Source organism: Larimichthys crocea, chromosome XXI (genome assembly GCF_000972845.2).
Source record: "Larimichthys crocea isolate SSNF chromosome XXI, L_crocea_2.0, whole genome shotgun sequence".
Classification (NCBI taxonomy): domain Eukaryota; kingdom Metazoa; phylum Chordata; class Actinopteri; family Sciaenidae; genus Larimichthys; species Larimichthys crocea.
In genome coordinates this window covers 14308286-14332540 of record NC_040031.1, presented here as the reverse complement: position 1 = coordinate 14332540, position 24255 = coordinate 14308286, and the positions used below count along the sequence as shown (strand labels likewise).

The window sequence follows — 24255 nt, the reverse complement described above, 5'->3', positions numbered from 1 at the left end:
ACTTTTAGGAAATGATGAATGGTATCCTGGTAAAATACTTAAACAATTAACTGAATACTAAAATGATTGATTCATTTAACGAACTAATTGTTTCAGCAATGATGTGCACATTTTTACCCTCTAGTGTTAAAACGATGATGCAGTTGAGCTGACTGGAGACATTTCTGAACCTTTTTGCAGTTATTTTGAAGCCTGGAGGCTCATATTTAATCACATCCTGTTGACTATGACAACAAACTTTGATTTGACTATGATGTCAACAGGATGTAATCATTTTTGTATAAACATAAACCTTTTATTATGTCGGCCATTTTCTTGGTGAAGATCGAGTGGACCGTTTTTTTGTTGCTGTAACATTTTGGGAGCTTAAATTCAGCTTTCTTTCTTCCTTAATGTAGTTCACTGTTGTTGTTCTTAAGTTAATTCTCGACACTTGAAGCACACAGCATGGACAGAGCTCCCTGATGGGATGAGTTTCTGTTGAGTTACTCGAAAATAGTCTCCTGAGAGAACACTAAGCCCTACTCATTATACCGAGGTTAAGTGTCTTAGACGACAGTGGATTAGAGCAGCGAGGTCCGTGCTGTGATTGCGTTGTTTTGCTTAAAAGCAGAGCTGGTTGAGTCAGTGGTGAGGTATTAGCTTCTGGCATGGCATGACATCATGAGGCTCCTTTTTCTTGATAAGAGTCATTGCATTTAAATTTTAAGAGAGGAGGTTTTTTTGTGTTTTCTGCAGAGGAAAAATCCTGTTATCAGAGTGAAATGAGTGATGTGGAGCTCTTTGTTCTGTTCAGCCACAGGGTCGTTAGCCTAATTTAACATGAAAATACAAAGACTAAATTGGGAAACTAAATTGGGGAGGGGGGTTTGAATTAGCTTAGAGGCATAGAGCAGGGAAGGTAGTGAAATAAGTCATTTTGAGAATCTGCATGAAGCTCATAATTAAACGTGCAGCTTCTACAAATCAGGTTTTTTAAAACATAATTAATGCATTGATGAAGGATCTTTCATTTTACGCTTAAAACACCATTACATACTAATGCTGCTCATCTTGTCCAAATGCATTTCTGTCTGAGGCTGCGACACCGTTGATTGTATACTGCCATCTTCTGGTTGCTTTACACAAATCTGACAACTGAACCAAGGGAAAGATCAAACAGTAACCTGCCTGACAACACAACAGTCTACACAGACATGCAAGAAGTACATAGACACCTTAATTCAAATTCAAATTAAAGGTGTCTATTTACTTCTTGCATGTCTGTGCAGATGTCAAGTTCTGTTACGACTACTACGACTTAAAACTGTTTTTAAGACACAAAATGAAAGAAGTGTTCAACAGATCCTAGTGGGTTCAGGTTTATTAATAGTTCTCAATAATATAATGAATCATTTGTCATCAAACATGGCATACAGGTCCACAAATATTTTGCTTTTTCTTTTTTTTTGTAAAAGCGTACAAATATCTTAACACGGTAAAAAGCCTTCATATCTTATTAAGTTAAATTAAACGTTCGATTTGGCAGGTCAGAAAAAAGAGGCTGAGTGTAATTCTGACAGACATAAGCATTGTTTGTTTGTTTCATGACCAGTTTCCTCCATCTTGTGTAATTGCAGCATGATGAACATCATTTGAAATGACTGGACTACCGACCACATAAAAGTGCAATTGATCCACTGAATTAACCATAAATTAATGTAGAATAGTGTGTTTGAAGTGAGCTGGAAGGACTGAAATGACAAGCTGGATAAGTGGGATGAGGACACTCAGCACAAACTTTCTGTCCAAACAGTTTTAGCAAAGATAGCACGAGTTGATGAACAGTCACTTTCTGGTTGTACAAATATGCAGTCACTACTAGCTTCCAACATTCTTCTATGCTCTTGTTGCCGATAATATAAACCAGACAAAATTACTTCTGGGAAAACAAACAACTATGCAGAGAAGGGAAAATACATTGTGGTCGCACAGCTGCCATTTCATATCTTAGTGCTGGGATGGTAAAGAGCGAGATTTTTCAACATGAAGGCAGGTGTGAGGAGTTGAACTATTCGTAGCGGCCGTCTGTTCACAAACTCACGCTGTGCTAAAGAAATGAAAATAAAGCTTTGAGAGCGCTGACAGATTCATTTTGAAGGGTTCCAATTTCTCTGATTGAGACCTAAATAGTGCTGACTAGCTGCTGTGGCAGCCACATTCTGTACATCATAAACAATAGACGGGAAACGAAGAACAATAGGACTCTTAAAACAAGAGCAAGTGGGTGACAGCTTTCCCATATAAAACGCTGACCAAGCACTAAAGTGCCATAATCCCTTACCGAAGTCATATGTACAGTTGTAAAAAAGACAGAGATGAGATATATATATTTTTAAAAAAAGGAACGTGAAGAAATAAAATACTCACTCAACACATCATACACACTTCATGCAAAACTAGTCATTTTGGAAAGCTACTGGTTACCAGTCAGACACACCCGAGAGGAGGACGGAGGCGTCCATTTAGAGATGCTAACATATGGATAGTGGGAGGGAGGAGGCGCTGGTGGCAGTGGGTGTAAACAGAGGTTAATATCAGGGCTACTGGGTACAAGGAGCTGATGAAAGAAGCCAAAAACCTCCACCACAGCAGCCCTGCCCTGGCTCTGCCCCTGGGCCTCTCTCCTCCACCCTCTGCACCAAAAATACCAGCTGCAGGATCACATAGTGGCATTAATCCTACCAAGCAGCAACCCATACACCCCTGTATCCCTCTCATCTCTGTCCCCCAGAGTCACAAGATGCTCCGGCTCTCTGCTCACCAAATGTCACTAAAGTGCTCTCTCTACTACCATGTTAAGCGCTTCATTGAGGTCAGCCAAGGAAAAACAAAACAACACATAAATGAACATTTTGCATAGTATCAAACCGCAAAAAAAAAAAAATTCTCAGACTTCCACATAAAAATATTACCGTAACATCATAAATGTCTCCTTAAAAATAACACAATAAGACAACAATGGTAACTTGTGGACTCGTGGAGTCCAACAAGTGTGTCAAGCTTGATTGAGAGGTGTGTGTGGGGGAACATATGGGGCGTGAGGAATTTGCACAGCTGTCAAGACAGGAGAAGCTCAAATGGTTGAGACAGCTGTGTTAATTTGTATGTGTGTTCATAAGAATGTGAGACAAAAGGAGAGAGAGACAGAGACACAGAGAGAGAGGGGAGAAAACTGTTCTTCAACCGGTGTGTGGTGTGAAGCTGGTTCTGTCTTCAGATCAGTACTTCGGTACTTTGGTATAATCCTCCTGGACGACACTCTTGCACAGACACATGGAGAGGATCATTCCAAGGAGCTGCAAGAAATGGAGTTGTCAGTTTAGTTATCATAGATTAGGAAGGATTAAAACACAACAGTAGCTTGGTTTCTGGGGCAAATTTAAACCAAATTTCAATTAAATCTAATAACGTGCATTATCACCCACTACAATCATCGATTGTTTTTATCCAACCAACCTTAAAGAAACAGTTTCGTATATTGTATATCCTCACATTTGGACTAATCCTTTCAGATCTAGTTAAAAGACTTTTTGTGTGCTGTAACCCTCCACAGTCTTTCAAACATGAGTCCATGGTAAAAGTAGGACAACGCTCATCGCTCTGTGTAAAATTGCCTTTCAAAGATCAGCTGAAGCTAATATAAGGCCTTTAGAGGTTCAATTTAGACAAACCTAGTTGGTATTTTAGGTCGTGGTAAGTGTAGGTTTACTGCTGCTATTTCGGCCTGAAAACAAACCTACACGTGAAGACACAACACATCCCTTCATTCAGACTGATGAAGCCTCATATTAGCTTTGGCTAAACGAAGAATGCCTTATTTGTGCAAAATTAATCCCCCATCCTTTACGATGGAGCTCTGCACCAGAGAGGGATTCATTCATGGCCATTATGGACAGCAGTAATAATAGCAGTGGCCTATTTCGACGTACAGTACATACACATGTACATATGATATATAGATAGACAAAAAAAATCACAGCTCATCCTTTAAGGCTAGTCTTAGAAAAAGATCGATACCTCCACAACTGCCACACCGACACAGATTCCAAGAATAACTCCACAGTTGTCCAGGAGCCATTTCTCCACACTGCTTATACAACCCTAGAGGAAAGAACAAGAAGGAGAGAGAGAGAGAGAGAGAGAGAGAGAGAGGTTAAGAAAGATGTGGAAAGAGGGGGTTTGTAGGCCAACATGCAGACGAGAGATGAATGGCTACGTGATCCCAGCCGGACATGAACAGAGCCTTTTCAAAACACCACTGTTGGCTTTGGACTGAGCCAGCGAGGGGAAGAATAACACGGCTTAGCCGAACTGAGAAAAAGTGTAGAGAGAGAGAGACTAAAGTTTCTGAAACACGCAGACCAAACAACAGAACAATGGAGCTTTCCTGGTGTTTGAACAAATCACACAGCACAAACAACACGCCTCAGCTGTCGCTGCTCACTGCGCTGATTAAGTGCGATCACAGTGCCACACGGAGCTGGCAGAGTTACACAACACGAGTGGAAATGACTTACGTAATGAGGAATGATGTGAGGTTTATCAGGAAGGCGTGCTGTAGCAATGTTTAACTGTTTAACGTTAGAGTGTTGCATTTATGTAAACCTCAGTGATGCTGTGTTATAACATCGTGTCATGTAAGGTGTCAATGTGACAGCAGTGAAACATAACTGTACGTTTACCCAATTACTGTACTTAAGAACAATTTTGAAGTGCTTCAGTAGTTTTATTTTATAATATTTTTAACTCGGTTATGTTTCAGATATATGGAGTACTTATACTTTTGATACTTTTAGTAAACTTTGCTGCTATTGCGTTTGTACTTTTGCTTAAGGAGGTTTTGAATGCAGACTTTTTCTCGCAATGGAGTATTTTTTTTTATTATGGTATTGTTACTTTTAATTCACCATACTACAAGGGGCTTTTAACTGGTTAATTCAATGCTGCCCTCCACTATTTAACCTAAATAAACAAACAAGACCATGAGTGTGAAGATCGGCTCTTTCTATATATATAATTTCTGCATTGCAATGTCAACCACCAGGTCCAAATCAGTCAAATTCACCTCGAAACTACGTTTATCCACAGGGGCCGCCAGAATCAATGCAATGATGAAAACTAGTCGTAGAAGCTTTAAGTGAAAGAACGACCACTGCAAGGTAAGAATAAAAGTATGATACACAGACTTGTGTGTCAAAATGTTTTAACCATCATTTAAAAGTCTGATCCTGTTATCAATAATTAATGGTAAGCCAACAAAAGTTTGAAACCCATTTAAAATGTGTTTTACATCTGCCTTTGTGGAATCACTTCAAGATATTGTGAAAGAAAGCAGTGATATCCAACATGTCAGCATAATAAATGGATCACGGCTGATCATAAGCCAAAATGAAAACTCTGACAACAGAGTGAAAAACTGCATTGAGGGGAAAAGTCCCTTCTCAGAAAAAAAAGGAAAGAAAACAGTTGGTGCTTCACAGTGAGGCAGACTGCAGAATCAAGCTGCAGCTGCTCTGCACAGCAGTTTCACACGGTGCCTGAGTGACCACAAAAATTATGAACCACGGAGGCACATTTGGAAGGATTTTACAACCAATCGCAGAATTATGCTTCTCGACAGTATAACGAAGATGTATTCACATTTACTGTTTGAGCAATGTTTGCCGTGATTGTTGGCTTCACTAGGAAATTCACAATCATGATTTTCAAAATGATAACTGCAGATTTTAGTGTTATGTACCATTTCATAGATGGGTAAGTCTGCGGACATGTGAAGACACAGGCCAACGTCTTTGAGGTCCGTGCCAGGCCGGGACTCATTGCGACAGGAACATGAGTAGAGGTTCTGGGTGCTGTTCTTGATTATTATGTTTTCAGTCCAGTTGCCAGGACCATTCCATCCACAGCACTTCATCTGGTGATACGAGAAGAGCGAAGGTGTGAGTCAGATGATTAGGAGAAATACAGGTTAAGAGACAAACATAAAATTAATAATATAAAGGAAAAGCTACTGTAGTAAATCCACTCGCTCAGTGAATGAGAATTTCTATTGTGGTCTCCCTGGCTGCTGTTCTCAAGAAATATCAGGGGGAAAGAGGCTTGGCAGGAAAGACAAAAAGAGGAGGAGGAAGCAGATAGTGAAGAAAATGCATAAACTTGATCTGATTTCAGAAAGCTCCAGGGCTGTTTTTGTATGCTCTGGGCTGATTAGTTTAATGAGTTCAAACTTCTGCTGCCAAGCCGAAACAACAGAAGTGAATGGAGTTTTGTTTATTCACCCCAAAGCGACGAAACTTGAAATTTCAAAAAACTCGGCAATGGCAACATGCTTTTTCTTAAAAAACATTTCTTTAGACCATTTCTTTAGGAGAGAATAGCTCCAATGAAAACTGTTAACTGAGACGTCTGCGGGTTTTCCAAGGAGAGTGACAAAGACAAGTTGGTGGGGAGTTTTTTTATGTGTAATTTCCCAAAGTTTTGAACATCCTGAACACAAGACTCACTCAATATTACTAATGACTCATTTCAAAATCTGGGCACATAAAGCCAAAAACTACCTGCATGGCTAGATCCCACTACAAATACCTGTAAACTTGTAAACAACTTGTTCCTTGTAATATAGGGATATTGTAGCGTGGCCCTGCAGAGTTAACATCACATTGTTTGGGTCATAATTACAAGAAACCAAGCTGGTAAAACGTTCACATCAGCTTCTGTCATTATCCCCCGCATAGTTACTACACTAAACCCGTGGCAAATTAGCTGTAAAGCTTTTACTGCTGGCAGTTCCATCTAAATAAAATCCAATATTAACTCTGACACTAATAATTGATTTAGGGTTGTATACACAGTTTATATGCATTTTGTTTCATATCTTAATGCACTGCTCAAAAAAAGTAACACCACAAAAGTAGCTCATTTAGGTTACTTAAATAATGTAAGGACGAGGCTAGCCCTGAGGATAACCATGCGGAGTAAAGGTAAGCTTTCCTGTTTTTCTAATTCTGTCAACATTATGTGGACGCAGTGTTCCAAAGAAAAGAACATGTGAGTCTCGACTAAAAGGTCAAGACATCAGTTCACACTGTAGACACCCACTCTATAAATATATGCATGCATGGTACTTAAGCCACTTAGCTAGTATCAATATTAGATAATCCAGCCTGCTGTTGTTTATGTATCTATGTATCATATGTCCTTATGACTTATGTGTTAAATGTTACCAGCACTGCAAACTGTCATGGTCTCACAGCAGAATTCTTTGATGCATTTAGTTTGTTCATTGTATAGAATAGACTTTTGTGTGTGTCTTGTGCAAAGCAGACTGTAGAGTCAACTCACCGTCCTCTGAATGTAGTCCCAGGTGTGCTCTGTGGTCCTGTTCTGGCCAGTGTAGTTGACAATCATGCCCTTTATGATGTTGGACATCTCATATTTCAACTGCAAGTGAGATGAGAATATATGTTCAACGATGCACGATTTCTGTATTTCACACACAATACTGATCACTCGTTTTTAACTGATACTGTACATAAACCTCATGTGCGTGCATGTTGAGAATCAACAGACAGCGCTGAAGAAAAGAAAACAAACCCACCCACAGTAAATCATTCTGTAAAAAATTACTAGCAACATGTGAACTGTATGTTTCTTAGGGCAACACCTCGGGTGGGACGGCTCTGTGAAGCCTCATACTGGGCTGAAACACTGCACAAATACAGCTTAATAGAAGCATGACTCTGTGTTTATGTGTGAAACACCGCAGATCAGTGGTGGCGATGTATCTTCAGAGCTCTACAGGGCACGAGTGACTGCCTCGCCCTATTCTGGGAAAGGGCACCACCCTGCCCTGTGGTAAGCCTTAAACACAGGGAGTGCGTTTCAAACACACACGTGCTCTCTGAGATACAAACACAAACTCACATACATGCTGGAGGGCTAACAGCTTAAAAGGCGACAACAGCCGAGAGTGCTGCAGGGGTGAGGTTTATCAAGGCAAAGGCTTTTTATGTCCTGGGAGGGGATGGCAGTGTTCACAGTATGAAAGAAATCCGAGAGGCTGGTGTGTCCAAACATAGCACTCCCTTCAAACGCATTACAGTACACAGACAGAACAATCAAACATGGCTAGTCTTTTTGTTTATGCTTGTTCTATATTGATGCTCACCCTCATTTATGCTATATTTCGTAACTCAAAAAGTGTGATAGGTTGAGTCGAGTGACCCGTTAAAGATGCCCAAATGTTCCACAGACATAAAACTCACAACAACATGTGATATTCAGAAGTATTACACATATTTTTAACATCTTTGATGCATCTTTTGTTTTCCTTCTAGATCTAGTTAGTCCTTCTGGTTTTCAATGCACAGCAACCATATCTGATTTGTTGTGACCTGTCTTATTATTTCTAATAAATAGTTTTATCCCTGGGCTTATCTGTTGTCAAAGGCTGTAAACATTGTTACCGTTTGTTTGTCCAACACAGGCTGAAACATGTTCAATCAAACTCGAGTGAGTTGGTGATGCCGCCTGTAGGGGACGCTGTTTCATCAAAGACTTGAACAGAAACTAAATTTCAGTCCCTGGGGTGATAATTACCGTTTTAGATGGGGCGGTGTTAGACATACCAATCTAATATGTTATCATAGTTTAGCTTCAGCCCCACTCAGCCGTCGTGAATTTGTTTACCCGTTCCCTCTAACACAGAAAAACAGAAAACACCCAGACGGGGTAACTGCTAAAGTGTAAACATTCAGTATAAGTACATGTGTTCTACTTCCTCTACAATCTACCTGCTTCATCTCACTTTATACCAGCAACCGGCGTCACAGAAAGTCACAAACTGACATCCTGTCACTTTCCATACATTAAGGTATGAAACACGTGTTTCGTCACAGGATGTGGGGGCTCCCTAACAGGGTTAGCAAAGACCTAAGAGCAGCCAGTCACAGCTGCGAAGGGAAGAAGCACGAATACCCAGTCGGCCTCATCTGCACCAGCAGGAGGAGAGGGCATGAGAAGCAGGGGTTAAAGGGTTAGAGGGGAAGAAGATCCAATTAGCACAGATTGAGTAAAATGGGGAGGGGGAAGACTAAGATTAAAAATCATACTGCAGAGCCAGGAGGGCAAGTTATAAAGAAGTGAAATAAAGAAAAGGAAAAAAAAACCCGATTGATTAATCGTTTATTAATGTGAGTGTCTTACCCGATCTCTTTGGAAATAAATGAGAACTCCAGCAGTAACCTGGGCGATGAGGATGAGCAGGAGGCAGGTGAAGTACTGGGGGATGATGAAGGAAAATGTCAACACACACGTTATATATATCACAAAACAAGCAGAAAAGAAACACAAAGTTTTCACACATTTAATAATCTTAAAGCCTTCCATTGGAATAATGGAAACCATTAAAGATCCCATACAGCTTCATTTATGTCCTCTCTGAGTGTAAAGGTGCTATGTGTGTGTGTGTGTGTGTGTGATGGGGGGTCTTCTGCCAGCTGGTCGCTATCACTGGAAGAAGTAGGTCACAGCAGTTATTCCGTTAACCCCCAGCAGGTTCAATGCTGTGGAGGTCACGCACTCTTGCTGTACCCCCTACAACTCACTGGCTTTATCCCCGTCACCCTCCTCCACTCTGTAAATCCACACATGCTGCGAGCTCACACATAAGTACAAATGGAAAAGGGCTTAACTGTCAGCGGGAATCTATCATGTGTTCTTAGCCAAGCTTGGGATCTCAAGCAGGTGAAGTTTCATGCAAGAAAAGGAGATATAAAAAACTCCTCTGGTTGAGTAGAGAGGCAAACGATACTGATAATTACTGTTATTGGTGACTCAGTATTGCACTGGAAATTAAATCTGTTGATTTTCTTAGTCATATTAAGCATGTAGTTTGTGTCGTGGTACGTTGTGGTGATGATGTTCGAGATTGTGTTCCTACAAGTTTTACACTTCCTTATATAACCATGATGGGTGTTTTCTGTTAACCATGTGTCTGCCTCTTACTAGCATTTGAGTTTAAAGGTAATGTACAGTAATTCCTTACCAGACCAAGCAGACAGCGAATTTCGTAGATGGCTCCTATGCAACCGAAGAAGCCCATGGCCATTGACAAGGAGCCCACCCCGATGAGGATGTAGGAAGCCACTTTGACCGTGTCTGATGATTCATCTGGAGATAGCAGACAGAAAAACACAGGAAGAGTTACACAGAAGCATGAATCTATACACCTGCTACAACAGTTTTATAGCCACACTTTGTAGATGAATTCAGTTCTGTATGTAAACTCTGTCTTTTTTCCAAATAAAAAAATATAACCACTTAGCACACAAAATGAAGAAGTGGCCCTTCTGATCTCACTCTTGTTTTTCTACTTTAACCAGAGTCTGTATATCTGCAAACAAATGCAGCTCAGAGGAAGGCCTTGTTCACATGCAAAAACCATTTTCATACAGATGGTTAAAGTGATCCGAAAATGATTCACAGCACAAAACTTCAACTTCTATGAATTCAGAGTGCTTTTTTCCCCCACAAAAGATTATTTTAATGGGCCACCAGAGAGAGTTGGACCAAGACAAGTGAGTGTGTGGCGAGATTAATTGATTTCCCTCTTTGGTATGTAGAACGGGAGAGCTCCACGAGGAGGAGGACGCAGGGACTGAAATGGAAGATTGGAAGGTTGGAGAGGAGATAAACTGGAGCCATTATGTGCCTCTATGTTATCTGGGGCTGGAGAAGCTCCAGAGAGTCAGACCTCGGTCTCCAGATGAAGCCAGAATCTGAGCTGTGTGAAACGGCTCCAACTCTTAAAGAGTCCCGGGCCAACCGAACCAGCCAGAGCTATTAGATAACTCACTCCCAGCCGTTTGGTGAAGAAGCTGACAGACACTGCAGCTCCTCCACCGCTGCTCATGGAATATAATGCAATGCCGCTTTTTGGCTTGCTCACTCGGCAGCTGAATAGATATAGCTATTCCAGATTCCCTTATCATATTAGCTGCTGGTGTTTCATGCAGCAATAATCATATACAGTATTCCCTCCGGCAGATGCACAATAATTATAAATTATCCCATAGACTATAAAAAGAAGTTGTCTTTCCAAGCACAACTAGGCTGTGTAAAACTTAATGACTGTACATAAAGCGAGCCAACATTTGTCCACACACGCATCAGACAAGTCAGAATATAAGTTTCTGCTTGCAAAACATCATCATTCATCATCTAGCACCACCTTACTTTGCAGACCTCCTCAGTCTTCACATCCGATCACGTACGCTCATTATCACAGGATGCAGGCTGTGTCATTATCCCACAGATAAATAAGCAATCTGCAGGGCAGCAGGGCATTTTCCGATCATGCTCCAATTCTTTGGATTAAACCACTGCACTTCATCATAGATGTGAAACACTAATGAGATCTTAGAATCAAGATTGGTAACCTATTTCTTTTTCATTTTAGTACAACTGAATCTATAGGTACAAAAACACTTGGTTACAATGGCAGCTTTTTCTGGTAAACCCGTTATATATTTTACATGTTTTTCTTAGTTTGTCAAGTATAAGGTATGTTTTGGGGAGGCATTGTGCCTTTAATGCACAGTTGATCATATAGAGACACTTAGACATCAGTTTAGACATATAAAGCCATTAGCCAATAGTCGGTTAATTAATCAACAGAAAGTTTCACTCTCTCTTACAGGGTTTGCTGTGTTTCTTATCACTATAAACTAAATATCTTTAGGTTTTGAACTGCAGCTATAATGCCAAAAACATTTATGTTTTATGTTCAGTACATCACATTTTGTACATGGATAGTGTAGCGTACTGAGACACTTTGTGGCTTAAAATAAGTGTATTTATTTACAGTACAGGCATAAAATAGGCTTGCTTGCACAAAGACGTCATTACATGCATGTACAACGCTGACTGGGTTACCAGAGCATCGCATGTTGTGGTGGTTTGAAAATAATTGAAAGCTAGAAGAACTTCAACATACGCAGAGTGCTTATGTGGCTTCAGGGTATATCATTTAAAGGGAGGCAGACAAGCATACTGCATGTTCTATATCCAGCACTCTGTTAAAGCATGTTATTTCAGTCTATCTCTCTCTCTCTACACACACACACACATACAGTGTCAAAAGCAACAGATGTTTACAGGTTCCTTTAAAACAGTAATTGAGTGACACCTTCAAAATACACTGAACATCACAAACAAAAGCTTGCAGGAGACTGTAGGCGTCAGGACATGGCATAACAGATCAATATTTAGCGCTAAGATGCAATAAAGGACTCTGAACTGAAAGTGCATGCTGCATCCTTTTTCCTGCTAGATACTATCATTATCGGTATTAGCCTCAATGTTTGCTGAGAGGAGCAGAACTATTTCACTGCACTTGTGGCAAATTTACACGACATAATAGAGATTTATTTAGTGGACATATTTTTTCCCTGGTAGATCATAAGATGGTTTACTAAACATGATTATTAATCGTGGGAGGTATAATTGGGATTTATGTTTGTGTGTGGTGTCCCTGCACGCCAGTGATTAAATGAAAACTTGTTCCAGTAAAAACATACACCCTGGAGTTAAAAGGAAACGTCATGCAACACTAATGCAACATCAAAACGGTTATTTGCTCTAACCACTTCTAACATTTTAATACAGTAGAGATCATTTTCTTGGTAGTACATCTGACCTTTAGAACTAATGTAGAAGCGAAACATATGCAGGGGGACTTTTACTTTTTAGTTGTGGTTCTCCATTCTCTCCATCAAGTGTTTTTGAGGAGTGAAAAGTATTTTAAAACTAAAAGTTATTTTCTCAGAGACTTTCTGCCAGGTGTATCAACGCTGCAGAGCGACAGATATTCTACTTTACAACCTTCCTGCTGCGGAGCTAGCATCTGTGTTCTGTGGTAATTTCACATGCACTTTTTTTTTCTGAAATCAGCATGTGTTTGCCTAGTTACTGTGCTGTTCTGTCACATGATATGGCAACTTTCCATGTAGGTCCCTGCTTGATATTCTAAAATAGTTTTTTGGGTGGTTTCCATGTAACTTTCCATTTAGAGAAGCAAAGATTATGGTGCAGTTCAAAAAAAGCTGCTTAGGGTGGAGGGGAACTGTTTGGAATTTCAGGTCCTTCTGTAAACATGACTAGAGCCACACATTCACAGAGGTGAAAAAGAGTCATGGTTGACATCACATACAGATGTAAAATCTAAACCTAAGTACATCAAATTTGGGCTCTACTGATTAATAGATCAAGCAGCCCAAACTTTTCCTACCAAGCTCTCTTTTCCCTGTTTACGACTTTGGAAAGTTTCAGAATTAATCTGCAGCATATTTCCAAACTCTGCTTTGGCACACTGCTCGGCCCGCAGAACTTCTTTTCCAAGGCTGACTTTTGTTTAAACATAAGGCGAGCTGTGTTTTGGCTAGTGGCAGCAAGATAAACCCAAGGCATCATATGATTAAAGTAAAGTATCAGCAGCACTGTATTGATATAGGGCAGCGGTACTCAATATGCGGCCCCAGTGCTGCATCCGCCATGCCGGCAACCTATTTTTCATCTCTTCACTATGTGTTTTGGTTGGGTCAGCATGTGAAAAAAAGATTGCACGAAAATAGCGTGTTCCAAGTTCTCTGCTAAAAAAAAGGTGGAGAGTGAAAATCTGCAATTCAAAGAAAAATGGACTGAAAAACCTGCATTCATTCCTCCCTCCAACCAGCACAAGACCCATGTGCTTAATATGCCAGGAGACTATAGCTGTGATGAAGATTTCCAATTTGAAATGTTATTATAAGACAAAGCATAGGAATTTTGAAGAGACATTTCCTCAAAATTTAAAGGGTAAAGAACAACAAGAATGAATGCACTGAAATCGTCACAACAACAACAAAAAGCCACAGAGTGCTCACTTAGAGTGGTGTGGATTTTGGGTAAACCCAAGAAGCCATTCTCAGATGCAGAAATAATAAGAGAATGCATGACTAAAGTGATAAACACAATGTTTGAAGGCAAACAAAAAGAGGAAATTAAAGCTAAAATTAAGCAAATCCCCCTCTCAGATTCCACAAATGATATTTTATTTAAGTTCATATTTTTGTTGTTTTGAATAAAAACAACATTTTCTTTTGAATATTACAGTATATTGCATGTGGCCTGACCGACCTCAATAAATGGACCTTTGAGTCATTGAAAAAAAATCTTTGTGGCCCTTTAAGATTTGTATTTGAGTACCCCTGATATAGGGGGTTATACATTCAGGGGAAGATACCCTTTTAATAGGTGTCCAGAAACAAAAACATTCCCAAAGTTCCCCTGCATGAAGTCATTGGGCCAGCTGCAGACGACTATTAATACAACTCATAAAGAATGGAAACTAAAAACACAGAGATCCTGTTTATGGTCAGACAGTGGTACTTCTGAGGGGAACACACAGGGTCAATAAACAGAATTGCTTGCAGCATTTGGTTTTTGTTCCTCTACAGTGTGGTAAGAGATTTCCAGTGAGGTTAGAAATCCTGGCACCCAGGAAGGAGTTGAGGTTGACCCATCCTTGGTACAGGGAACAAAAATACATTGAGGAGAGAAGGTCATCCATCCTTCCACATAGGAAGGGATAGCCTCAGGGTATCAGTGAAGCAGGATCTATGATATCTCTGGAGAAACAGCTGGATTATCATAACAATAGGGCTGGGGCTGGCAGGGATGATGGATACTGTGCTGTCTTTATGTTCTGGATGGCTGACTAGAGATAAGCAAACTCAGCTCAATAATAACCTTGGAGCAGTTCCTCCCTGAGTGGTGACCTCGAGAACAGAAATATGAGCCAGAGAAAGACAAGGCTCAGTCTGACTAGTTTAGGATACAAGGTCAGTTCTGGTTGTCTTTGTCAAAACTGCAGCCTTTTCACCACTCAGCAGTCAAAGCAGCACAGGCCTCCAGCCTAAATATAGATTTCTGCTCAGCCCTCAGAGATTGGCCTTTCTCGTGAAAATACATCACATTGTTATGGACTGCAAACACAGGCTAAAACGTTAGGGCTGCAACTTACTTATTTATTTTGACCACCGATTTATCTATTTTTCTTGCTTAATCAGTTTGTAGTTTTGTCTATAAAATCACGTTTGAGACGCTACAACCAGAGAACATTCTGTGTTTTTGCTTGAAGGATACTTTAACATAGTTGCTGATTTATTAAATTAAATGCTACTCAGTCTTGTCCACTATTTCATAAACTGTCATAGTTCTTTCAGACTGGCACAGTGAAGCATGTTCTTCACACATCTGAGGTTGAATTGAATGGGTTAAAACTCATCATTAGGCCTAACATCTCCTATAAGAAAGAATATCTTCCTGCAAGAAACGCTATATTTGACTTCCAACACATATTAAGTTGGCAGATAATAAATTGAAAGAATTCTTCTTTATAGACTGATGTTGGGAGAAAGCCTCACTGCCGCTCTCGGCAAACCTCCATCTGGGATGAATACACTGAAAGCATTTATAACAAGATTTATGGCAACTAAGAGTTTCCATCCGTGGTTCCCTGTTCTTTTTAGGCAAGGCTGGAACTGGGTTTCATTAAGCTTTTTAAGCTCTGGTGTCTTCATAGTAGATAACCTAAGTTAGACATTTTGTTGTCTATGACAAAGCTTATAAAGAATGCCATTTGGAGGTTTCTTGTTCACTATTCAGTGTCTAGAAATAGATCTGTGAGAACATCTGCGAAGGTGGGAGTTACTATCTGTGCACCTCTGCCATCTGGAGACTTGAGAGAAGTTCAAAGTACAACTCCGTGGAAACTGTGGGGGGAAATAAAGTTGCTATTTTCCAACGTGAGATAAAAACCACTTGAGATGCCCTAATAATCTCTCACCTCCCCCTGACTAACCCACTCCCCTGGATATCCACAGATGCGTTTAACAGTGTGTGTCTGTATGTCTACAGGGCAGCTTTTTGACTGGCTGAGGAAGTCATTAAATTTAATCTGTGAGTCACATTTTTGGTTTGGTGCGAACATCCCTTTGTGGTTCCTTGGGAATGAATCCTATGGGATAAAAATCCACATAAGCTGCACAGAGTAGGCCAGAGGTTTTGGGATTTGACATGCACACTCTCCAATCTCTATTTCAACTTCCACTGTGCTCAGGTCAGCTAACACTGGTCAGTGCTGACGTGCGTGTGATCGCTAAAGGACGTGGCAGATGTAGTACTGGTGTGCCTGATTGTTAAAACACTTACGTAGAACAGCAATGAAGCTCTGGTTATCAAAGAGGACCCACAGGCCAAAGCCCATGATCAATGCTCCGAAGATCTGTGGAGGGGAATGAGAAGAGAATCAGGCACCACATTTCATATGAGAGTAAAGCAGAAGCTGTGCTGGTGTGACTTAAATCAGGGATTCTTTCTGTCCCATCTGGGATTAATCAGATCCTAACTCTTCCCTCTGTCTCCTTCTCTCACGGTAAGGTACAAAGAGGAAGAGGATGTGAATAAGACCAAGACACCCACTCTTTTGGTTTTCCCTACAATTAACACCAACTGAAACACAGTCCATAATTCAGAACAGCAAACTGAACAGTGTTATCTACGGATACATACGAAAAGAAATGAGAAGAATCATCACCTCTAGACTCCAAGATTTTATTACTGGCGTCTGAAAGACGCTAGAAAAATTGCAGTTTTACCTTATGTACCCTTGTAATGAGGTTATGAAGTGCATAATCTATGTAATTAAGGCCTTGTTTAGACGTTGTGGGGCACTGCAGTGGGGGCAAAATCCTTAGATGAGAGGCTCTGTTGATTCACCAGCTTCCCCCCTTGGACCACTGCCTCTCCCCAACTCCACAACAGTCATTAGAGCAATGGTTAAGAGCTGTTCATTTAGAGGGACTGTTGAGCTCCCAGCAGCCATCATTAGCCCACCGCTTCCTGGCTTCCCTTTGCCTCCACTAGTCTAATCTCTCCACACGGACAAACACTGCCACAGACGCACACGCTTTATTAGACACCGGTTGAGTGTTCACATCAAAAGGCCCGCGTCATGTTTACAGCCGCAGTCTCATTGGAAAGGTCTGGACATCCTTGCACAGGCAGTTTTAGGAGTCTGGGGTAATATCAACCCCTAGACTTTATGTTGTGGCTGGTGTGAGAGACGAGGAAACAAACAGAAACCATCTGTTGTTGTTTAGACCGAGCTGTGCGGCGGTATTCTGCAAAGTGTCTCGCCTCAGACAGAGTCACGGGGACATTTGCCTATGCATCTGATATTTGAATAGGGACGCTTATTCAAATAAAAAGGTGCTGAAAGGCTTCAGACAGCTCTCAATGAGTCACGAGGATCTGATTCAACTGAGGCAGCACAGCATACCTATCTTTTTATCTTGGGTAAACAAAGCTTCTGAAAGTCATGTGACAGGATTCTGCATATGCAGCTACTGCAGCACAGCCACAGAGCAGCGATGAAGAGAAGTGATTACTTACAAAGAAGAGGAGGTTGAAGAGGAATAGAAAGTATTTGGTGACTGCGATGCATCCTTTCCCCATGGCTGCGTCTCTGGAGGACAGAAGTAAAGAAGAATTTATTTGTTAAATTGAACATCAGTTGGTAATATTACACTACTGCGTGGGTGTGTGAGACAAAAAGAGACGACGGAGACAAGCTGGAGAAAAGATACAACAACAAAGAGAAGACAGACAGCCTTCAGATGGGCTTTCTTTAACAGTACAGTGAGCCACAGAACAAGGAACAGGAAAATCTGCACAGTTGGGTTCCTGATTAAACAGTAAACACAGCTTTAATCTTCAAAGCAGCAACCTCAGCCGAATTTAGCCACGTTTCTCCAGTCTTAAACAGCCCAACCTGCTCTAATCCTCACTTTTATAACACAACAACTGGCCTGTTCTCCTAATGTATTAGACTTTATGAGGAAATAAGAGAAAGTTTCTTGACGAACATGGTTTTATTCTTGACAAACAAGCGGAAACCACCCTGGTGAGACAGATTGGAGGAAAGACCACCATAAATGTGGCGAGTGGTGAAGTCATGATGACTGTGCGGAGACCATGACAGCATGTGGTCGGAGTGCTATTGTCATCACAAGCAGGAATCTAGCCCGATCTACAACTGTGTTTATTAGTAGAAACAAGCTCGGTCACTGTTTTACAGTCAATTTTATGAACTATTTCAAGCCAAATGTACAACAAGAGCAGGCTATTTAAAGCCACATCCAGCCTTGTTCAATAGGCCTGGCTTCTGTCATACGACCACATGAGAGACAAAATATATTGTTGTGGATCAGACCATGAAAGCAAGCTGAGAACTGTGAATATTTTAAGTTTGGGCATGTTATGCTGACGCCTGTATTGTTTTACAATGAGTTTACCGATCACTCATCTATATTTGTGTGTCTCACGCACACAGTTGAATACCTGAAGGCACATGCCATCACATATGACTGCATTTCACTGTTATTTTTCTGTGAGCAACACGTTCCTCTGAGGAAACACCTGTAGGCCAGGCCAGCGCACCACACAGACAGTACAGTGGGGACACTTTATAAAAACTCTCTGGCACCATGATTCAGTGCTGGTCTCCACAAGTCCAACGAAAATATTTACCACAACCAGACCTTTTCCTTTTTTTGCTGGGTGCACTGAAAATACAACCAGCCATTGTGGTTATTTGAGGAGTCTGAAAATACCCTATAAAGACAACTCCCCGTATATCAGATGACAAAGCTGTTCTCTTCTCCCTGTCTCTTTTACATCAAAACTGTAGGTTCTTTCCAATGTCTGGATGATGATGTGTATTTAGCTGTATTTTAGGCATTATATACTACTTTTGGACATACAAGAAGGTCCCATATATGTTATGTTTTTGAATGATCTTTGTCTTACATACTTTTGTTGTAATTAACATTGTGTTATAACATAGCAAGCATCGACTGGATAAATAAAAACTATAATATTACATTAAGAAAAACATCATTTTCTTGAAGGACTAACAGCCTGTGTTACTTGTCTGTATTACTAGTTTGTATTTACTTGTATTACTTGAGTTGAACACACAAATAACTTTGAACACATTTCCTTTGCGGACATCTCTCAGCCACATTTGAGTTTTGGCTTCCTCTTTACTCAGTAAGGTAAGCGATTTGTGTTTCACTCAACGCAAAAAAGAGAAGCAACCAAAAAATCCAACCAAAATAGGCGTCATAACAACAGGAAATGAACTGCAGCTTCTTTTACATATGAAATGGGGTATTTAAAAAGAAGAACACTTGTCTAATCTAACCTTCCCAATTTGATCTACGGGTCAATAAGATGAATAAAAACACAAAAAGTTAGGATGCACCAGGTAACACAGTTTGAACAGCTGGGAACCATCCCAACAGTATTATTTGGTTAACTAAATGCAAACATAGACAGGTAAATATCATATACTTCCTGTCCAACATGCTTGGCTGTGTTTCAGCGCTATGCAAATGGAACAATCTGTACAGTAAGCCTGTCAAAGGACTGGCAGACAGTTGACTATTTCTAATAGCTCATACTCAGCTATTAAATGTACTTGATAACCTAAATACCAATAAATTTCATGTCTACAAAACTAAACACAGTACAAAGCCCAAACCACATGGCAGCTATCCCTGCAAAGTCGATAATCCTTAAAGGAGATTGGTGGTCTTTATGTCTAAGATGGCGAGCAGCAGTGCGGATTAAAAAAGGCTTAGTTATGACATCCATTGTTTGTTGACAGAGGCCCGTCCGTCTGAAAAGAATTTCTAACAATGCCTCAGTGCTACTTATTATTTTTCAAACAAATAAAATAGGCTAACAGGCCCAACCCAGTTCATTCTGCAGCAGCCAGCTGACTATATTGATGTTAGCAGCAAAGCCAAACCAAACCATAAACACATCCACGGTTTTGCGGAACTTCCATGCAAGCTCACACATCGAGCATATACTGCAAACCGCGAGGACGTTTATAACTTTACTTTTGCTGAACCTACCCAGACAAACCCAATCACACTGGACTCCCTGAGAGCGAATGACAAATCTGTTCCGAGGTAAAAATAAATAAATAAATAAGACGTGGAAAGTGCAATGGAAATCTAAAGCAGAGCCAAACGGCAGTTCCAAGTAACAGTGCCATTTTAACCTTGTGTAACAGCTAGTTTTCATAATGCCACCGACATCAAAATACAGTGTAGTTTCTCTAAAACGGGATGGCAGAGGAGAGAAAGCACACAGGGTCCCAAACGTGTTTGAAAAGTTGCAAGTGAGTCACCTGAACTTTCCAAACTCTGTGACCTCATACAGACATTTTTTTTTCCCCTCATGACTAAATTTTCCTCCTTGTAGTAGTCTCACACACAAACAGTGCTCAGGTGGTGTTCACTCAAAATGACGGTTTGTTTGTTGAACACTACAGAAGCAGAGCAGATTATGAAGACATCTTTAGTGGCAGATGGCAACTGTGCCAACCTCCATGTACCACTACCACTCTCATCATGTTTATTTATGACCTATTTACACATCTGTGAGGCTACTGTATCATGCTGGCGTGAAGCTACCCACAACATCCTGTTCCCTCAATACCATACCAGAACCCTGCTTTATTATCAGTAATAATCTTTATTCTTTCACATAGCTTTACATCTACATCTCTAGGAACAGCTACTGCAGCTTGTAAGGGTGAAGACTAGGTCTGAGAGCAGTGATATGTTTCATTATCAGAATGTTGTTGATGTCTGTCAATGTTTTCATTCCTCTCGGTCACACAAAAACTCCCGTCTAGACAATGATTTATCGGTTCAGTTGCTTCATCAGTCAAAAGGTCTCAACCACGTTTGGAGGGGAATTCCTATTTATCATCAACGGGGCTCTTGTATGACATAAAGGGATGTAATCCCCCACGGGGAAATCAGTGCCAGGCAATTCGATGAAGCATCTGTGGCAACATGAGTAAACCGAGCACATCTGATTTTGACTGATATCATAGTGATGTCCTTTTTTAGTCTAGATAACGACGACACCGATAAAGTTAAACAGAGGCTAAATGACTTCAGTTTGCTTTCGTTTGACCAAAGTATTTATATAATGAAGATGAAGCTTTGGTAAGAGGATAAAAAAAAACTGCAACAGGGTTTTTTTTTTTCCTTTTCCACCATGTAAAAAAAAGTCATCGCTAGCTGCAATGGAAACAGCGAGATGACACTTCATTCACTTTCCTCTTACAACCCATCCGACCACTCACCCAAACTGCTCTTTTGTGGTATTGGTAAGATACATGTAGGTAAATGAGGTGTTAAAGACTTTGTAATAGCAGTACACTGAAGTTTAATGGTGATGTGGTGATGTGACAAACCCAAAATCAGACTTCTAGATATTAACAAATTTCCTTTTACAATTATGTCACTGAATAATTGATGCATTTAGTGTACTCGTCAATTATTCAGTGATTTAAAATGTCTTCAATAAAACTAAATGAAGCCCAAGTATACAGAAACTGAAAGCTGAGAATAATCTTTCTCACTCTGACGCCCGCTCAGATGTGAATTTCATCCTGTAAAAACACAATGTTGCTATAAAGCTTGTATCTTACAAGCCCTGACTGTGGCAATAGGATGTTGCGTTGAATGTGTTGGGTAGGCCTCTGACTCATTACTTTGTTTCACAGGACTGTCCCTGTACAGCTCATAACCTTTTTCCTGTAAAGCCCTCTTACAGACACGCACACACACAAATAAGTATCTGTCCCATTGAAATCTATTTCTGACAGCAGATAGTCAGAACATACATAGAGAGAATACACAAAATATTGTAGTAACACACCTAACACTACAAGTAAATTATTCTTTTTTATCATCAAGTCACATGTGTATCATTTTCTCAAGTAACCAGTTCAAATGTATATATTCGATTTACAAACACAGACTACAGAAACCAGATTTGAGAGACCAACGTCTGATAATTTAGACATTTTTCTTCTTCAAGTTACACAGAATCCTGACTTGATTATCAAAATTATTGGCCATCATATTAATAGCTGACAGCTTTAATACACTTGATCTGTTACTCAGGAAAAAGTCTCTTCAGAGGCTAAAACACACTATAATGAGGACAAGTTAACTCAAAGAAAGACATCTGCAGGACCCGTGGCCGTTAAGATAATCCCAGAGTGGCCTCATTACCACTTGACATCAACAACATCAACATCAACAGCACTGAACTAAAACATTAATACAATATATAATATACTAATAATAATGCCGTTACACCGGCTGCATTAACATACAGTTAAGACCTGACCATTGTTTTTATTATTTTACTGTTAAATGACTCATTTCATTGACTCTGGAGGATGAGCTGACACTAAAATTAACACAATTTAATTTATTTCAGGGACTTTAACTTTTAACTTATCAAACCTAACATTAAAGATCAGGTCTATATAACTTTAACTTTAACTTCAACCGTAAACTGACGTCAGCTCGGTTAACTAACCTCTCTAACGCGTCTGCTGTACCTGTGAGTTAGTTTATCTAAAGTTTTAGTCCCTAGACACAAAGTTTAATAAGTCACAGACAAAGCAGCTGACCAACAACAGCAACTCAAACACAAACTACTGTGTCGGAGCTGAGCTTTAATGAAAAGCAGCTGAAGACAGAGAAACGCGTAAACTTACTTTGATTTCTTCTCCAAAGCTGCTGACAGTTGGTTACAGAGGTTGACCGTCTTCTGTGATACTTGCTGTGAAACTGAGCAGTCTTTGGTGAGAGAAGAGAAACGTGTAAGTCCTATCTATCCACCGCCTGTGTGTGTGTGTGTGTGTGTGTGTGTGGGTAGTTGTTCACACCCCTAACCTTGCAGCAGACTTTTTTTTTTTAACCCACTACTGCCCGGGCAAACCAACTTTACTTTCACACATGATGATAATAATATTTATGATGACTAATGGTGGAAGAAGCATGCAGATCATTTACCAGAGTAAATGTTCACTAAAGTTTTATTTAACCAAGAAAGGTACCATTGAGATTAAAGGTCCAATGTGTGAGATCTCTTGACAGGAACTGAATATAATATTCATTAGTATGTTTTCATTAGTGTATAACCACCCGAAAATATGAATCGTTGTGTTTCTGTCACCCTTTATATCTACAGAAAGAGCGGGTCCTCTTTCACAGGGTCCGCCATGTTGATTTTTCTACAGTAGCCCTGAGCAGACAAACCAAACACTGCTCTTAATAGATATCCTTTTTTTTGCTTTTTAATGTGATTTACTCACCCTCTCTAGGAAAGAGAGTTTTCATATTGTGATTGTTATATATATTAGGTTATTAGATTATTACTCATTACTCATGCATTAATGCAACAGCAGGAGTTTACTTGATTGAGATGGAGCTACCTAAACTATTTTGAACTGATGCGACTAATTATTACATTTCTATAAATACTCACAAAACAAGCCCAAAGTGACCTCTTCACAATGCTTCCCTATCACAAAAAAATTAAAAAATAAAAAGTAATCGAAATTTAATTCAATTAATAGAAATAATTAAAAAGGAAAGCAGAAAATCCATACATTTGAGAAGTTATTGAGTTGCCAATTGATTTTCTGTCACTGTAGGCTAATCATTTTAACTGTATTGATATACACTGTTGGATAGTTTAATTTATGACTCTATGTTTTATATGTCAAAATCTTAATTTGTTACTTAAGCCGTCAAACACATGTAGAGGAGTAAAAAAAAAAAAAGCAATATTTTCCTCTGAAATGTAGTAGACTAGTATAAAATACTAAAGTTAAGTATAAACAGCAACAAATTGTACTTATGTACAGTATGTGAGGGTAAATTACATTCCACCACTGGCGAGTATCTAAGTACTTTATCAGTTTTAATCTGATGATCACATAAATTGTCTTTGTCATTGTCTGACCACTCTACTGTAACATTATCCAAGATATACCAGAATATGATCAACCATACAGTACTATGTATTTATCAAAAGCGGTTGCTGTGTAAACCTTTTAAACGATCCATTGTAAGCCAATCTAAAATACTGTTTACCACCAGGCCTTACGAAACAAACCAGGACTCAATATATTGAGTGGAAAGTATGCATGTAATGCATACACAGGGACACATGGGAGCTGTTTGCCCATATACAACCCTAACCACACACACACACACACAT

General features: G+C 39.9%; 1 protein-coding gene across 1 annotated transcript; it reads right to left on the bottom strand.

Moving 5' to 3' along the window:
* Nucleotides 1-1345: 1345 nt before the first annotated feature.
* Nucleotides 1346-22894, bottom strand: cd82b (CD82 molecule b). The gene is made up of 9 exons (XM_027272910.1): nucleotides 22745-22894; nucleotides 17536-17608; nucleotides 16294-16366; nucleotides 10088-10212; nucleotides 9247-9321; nucleotides 7384-7482; nucleotides 5783-5956; nucleotides 4060-4143; nucleotides 1346-3338 (listed from the first exon to the last, which is right to left on the bottom strand). The coding sequence occupies exons 2-9, from the start codon at nucleotides 17596-17598 to the stop codon at nucleotides 3261-3263; spliced, it is 771 nt and encodes a 256-aa protein (XP_027128711.1). The 5' UTR covers nucleotides 17599-17608; nucleotides 22745-22894; the 3' UTR covers nucleotides 1346-3260.
* Nucleotides 22895-24255: the final 1361 nt, after the last annotated feature.

Bases quoted from the DNA above. Each gene is read 5' to 3' on its own strand.
- cd82b (XM_027272910.1), bottom strand. From the start codon at position 17,598: ATGGGGAAAGGATGCATCGCAGTCACCAAATACTTTCTATTCCTCTTC. The intron at 7,483-9,246 runs GTAAGACACTCA...TCTCACTTGCAG, and splicing joins TTTATTTCCAAAGAGATCGG to TTGAAATATGAGATGTCCAA. The intron at 5,957-7,383 runs GTGAGTTGACTC...TCGTATCACCAG, and splicing joins GGGACTACATTCAGAGGACG to ATGAAGTGCTGTGGATGGAA.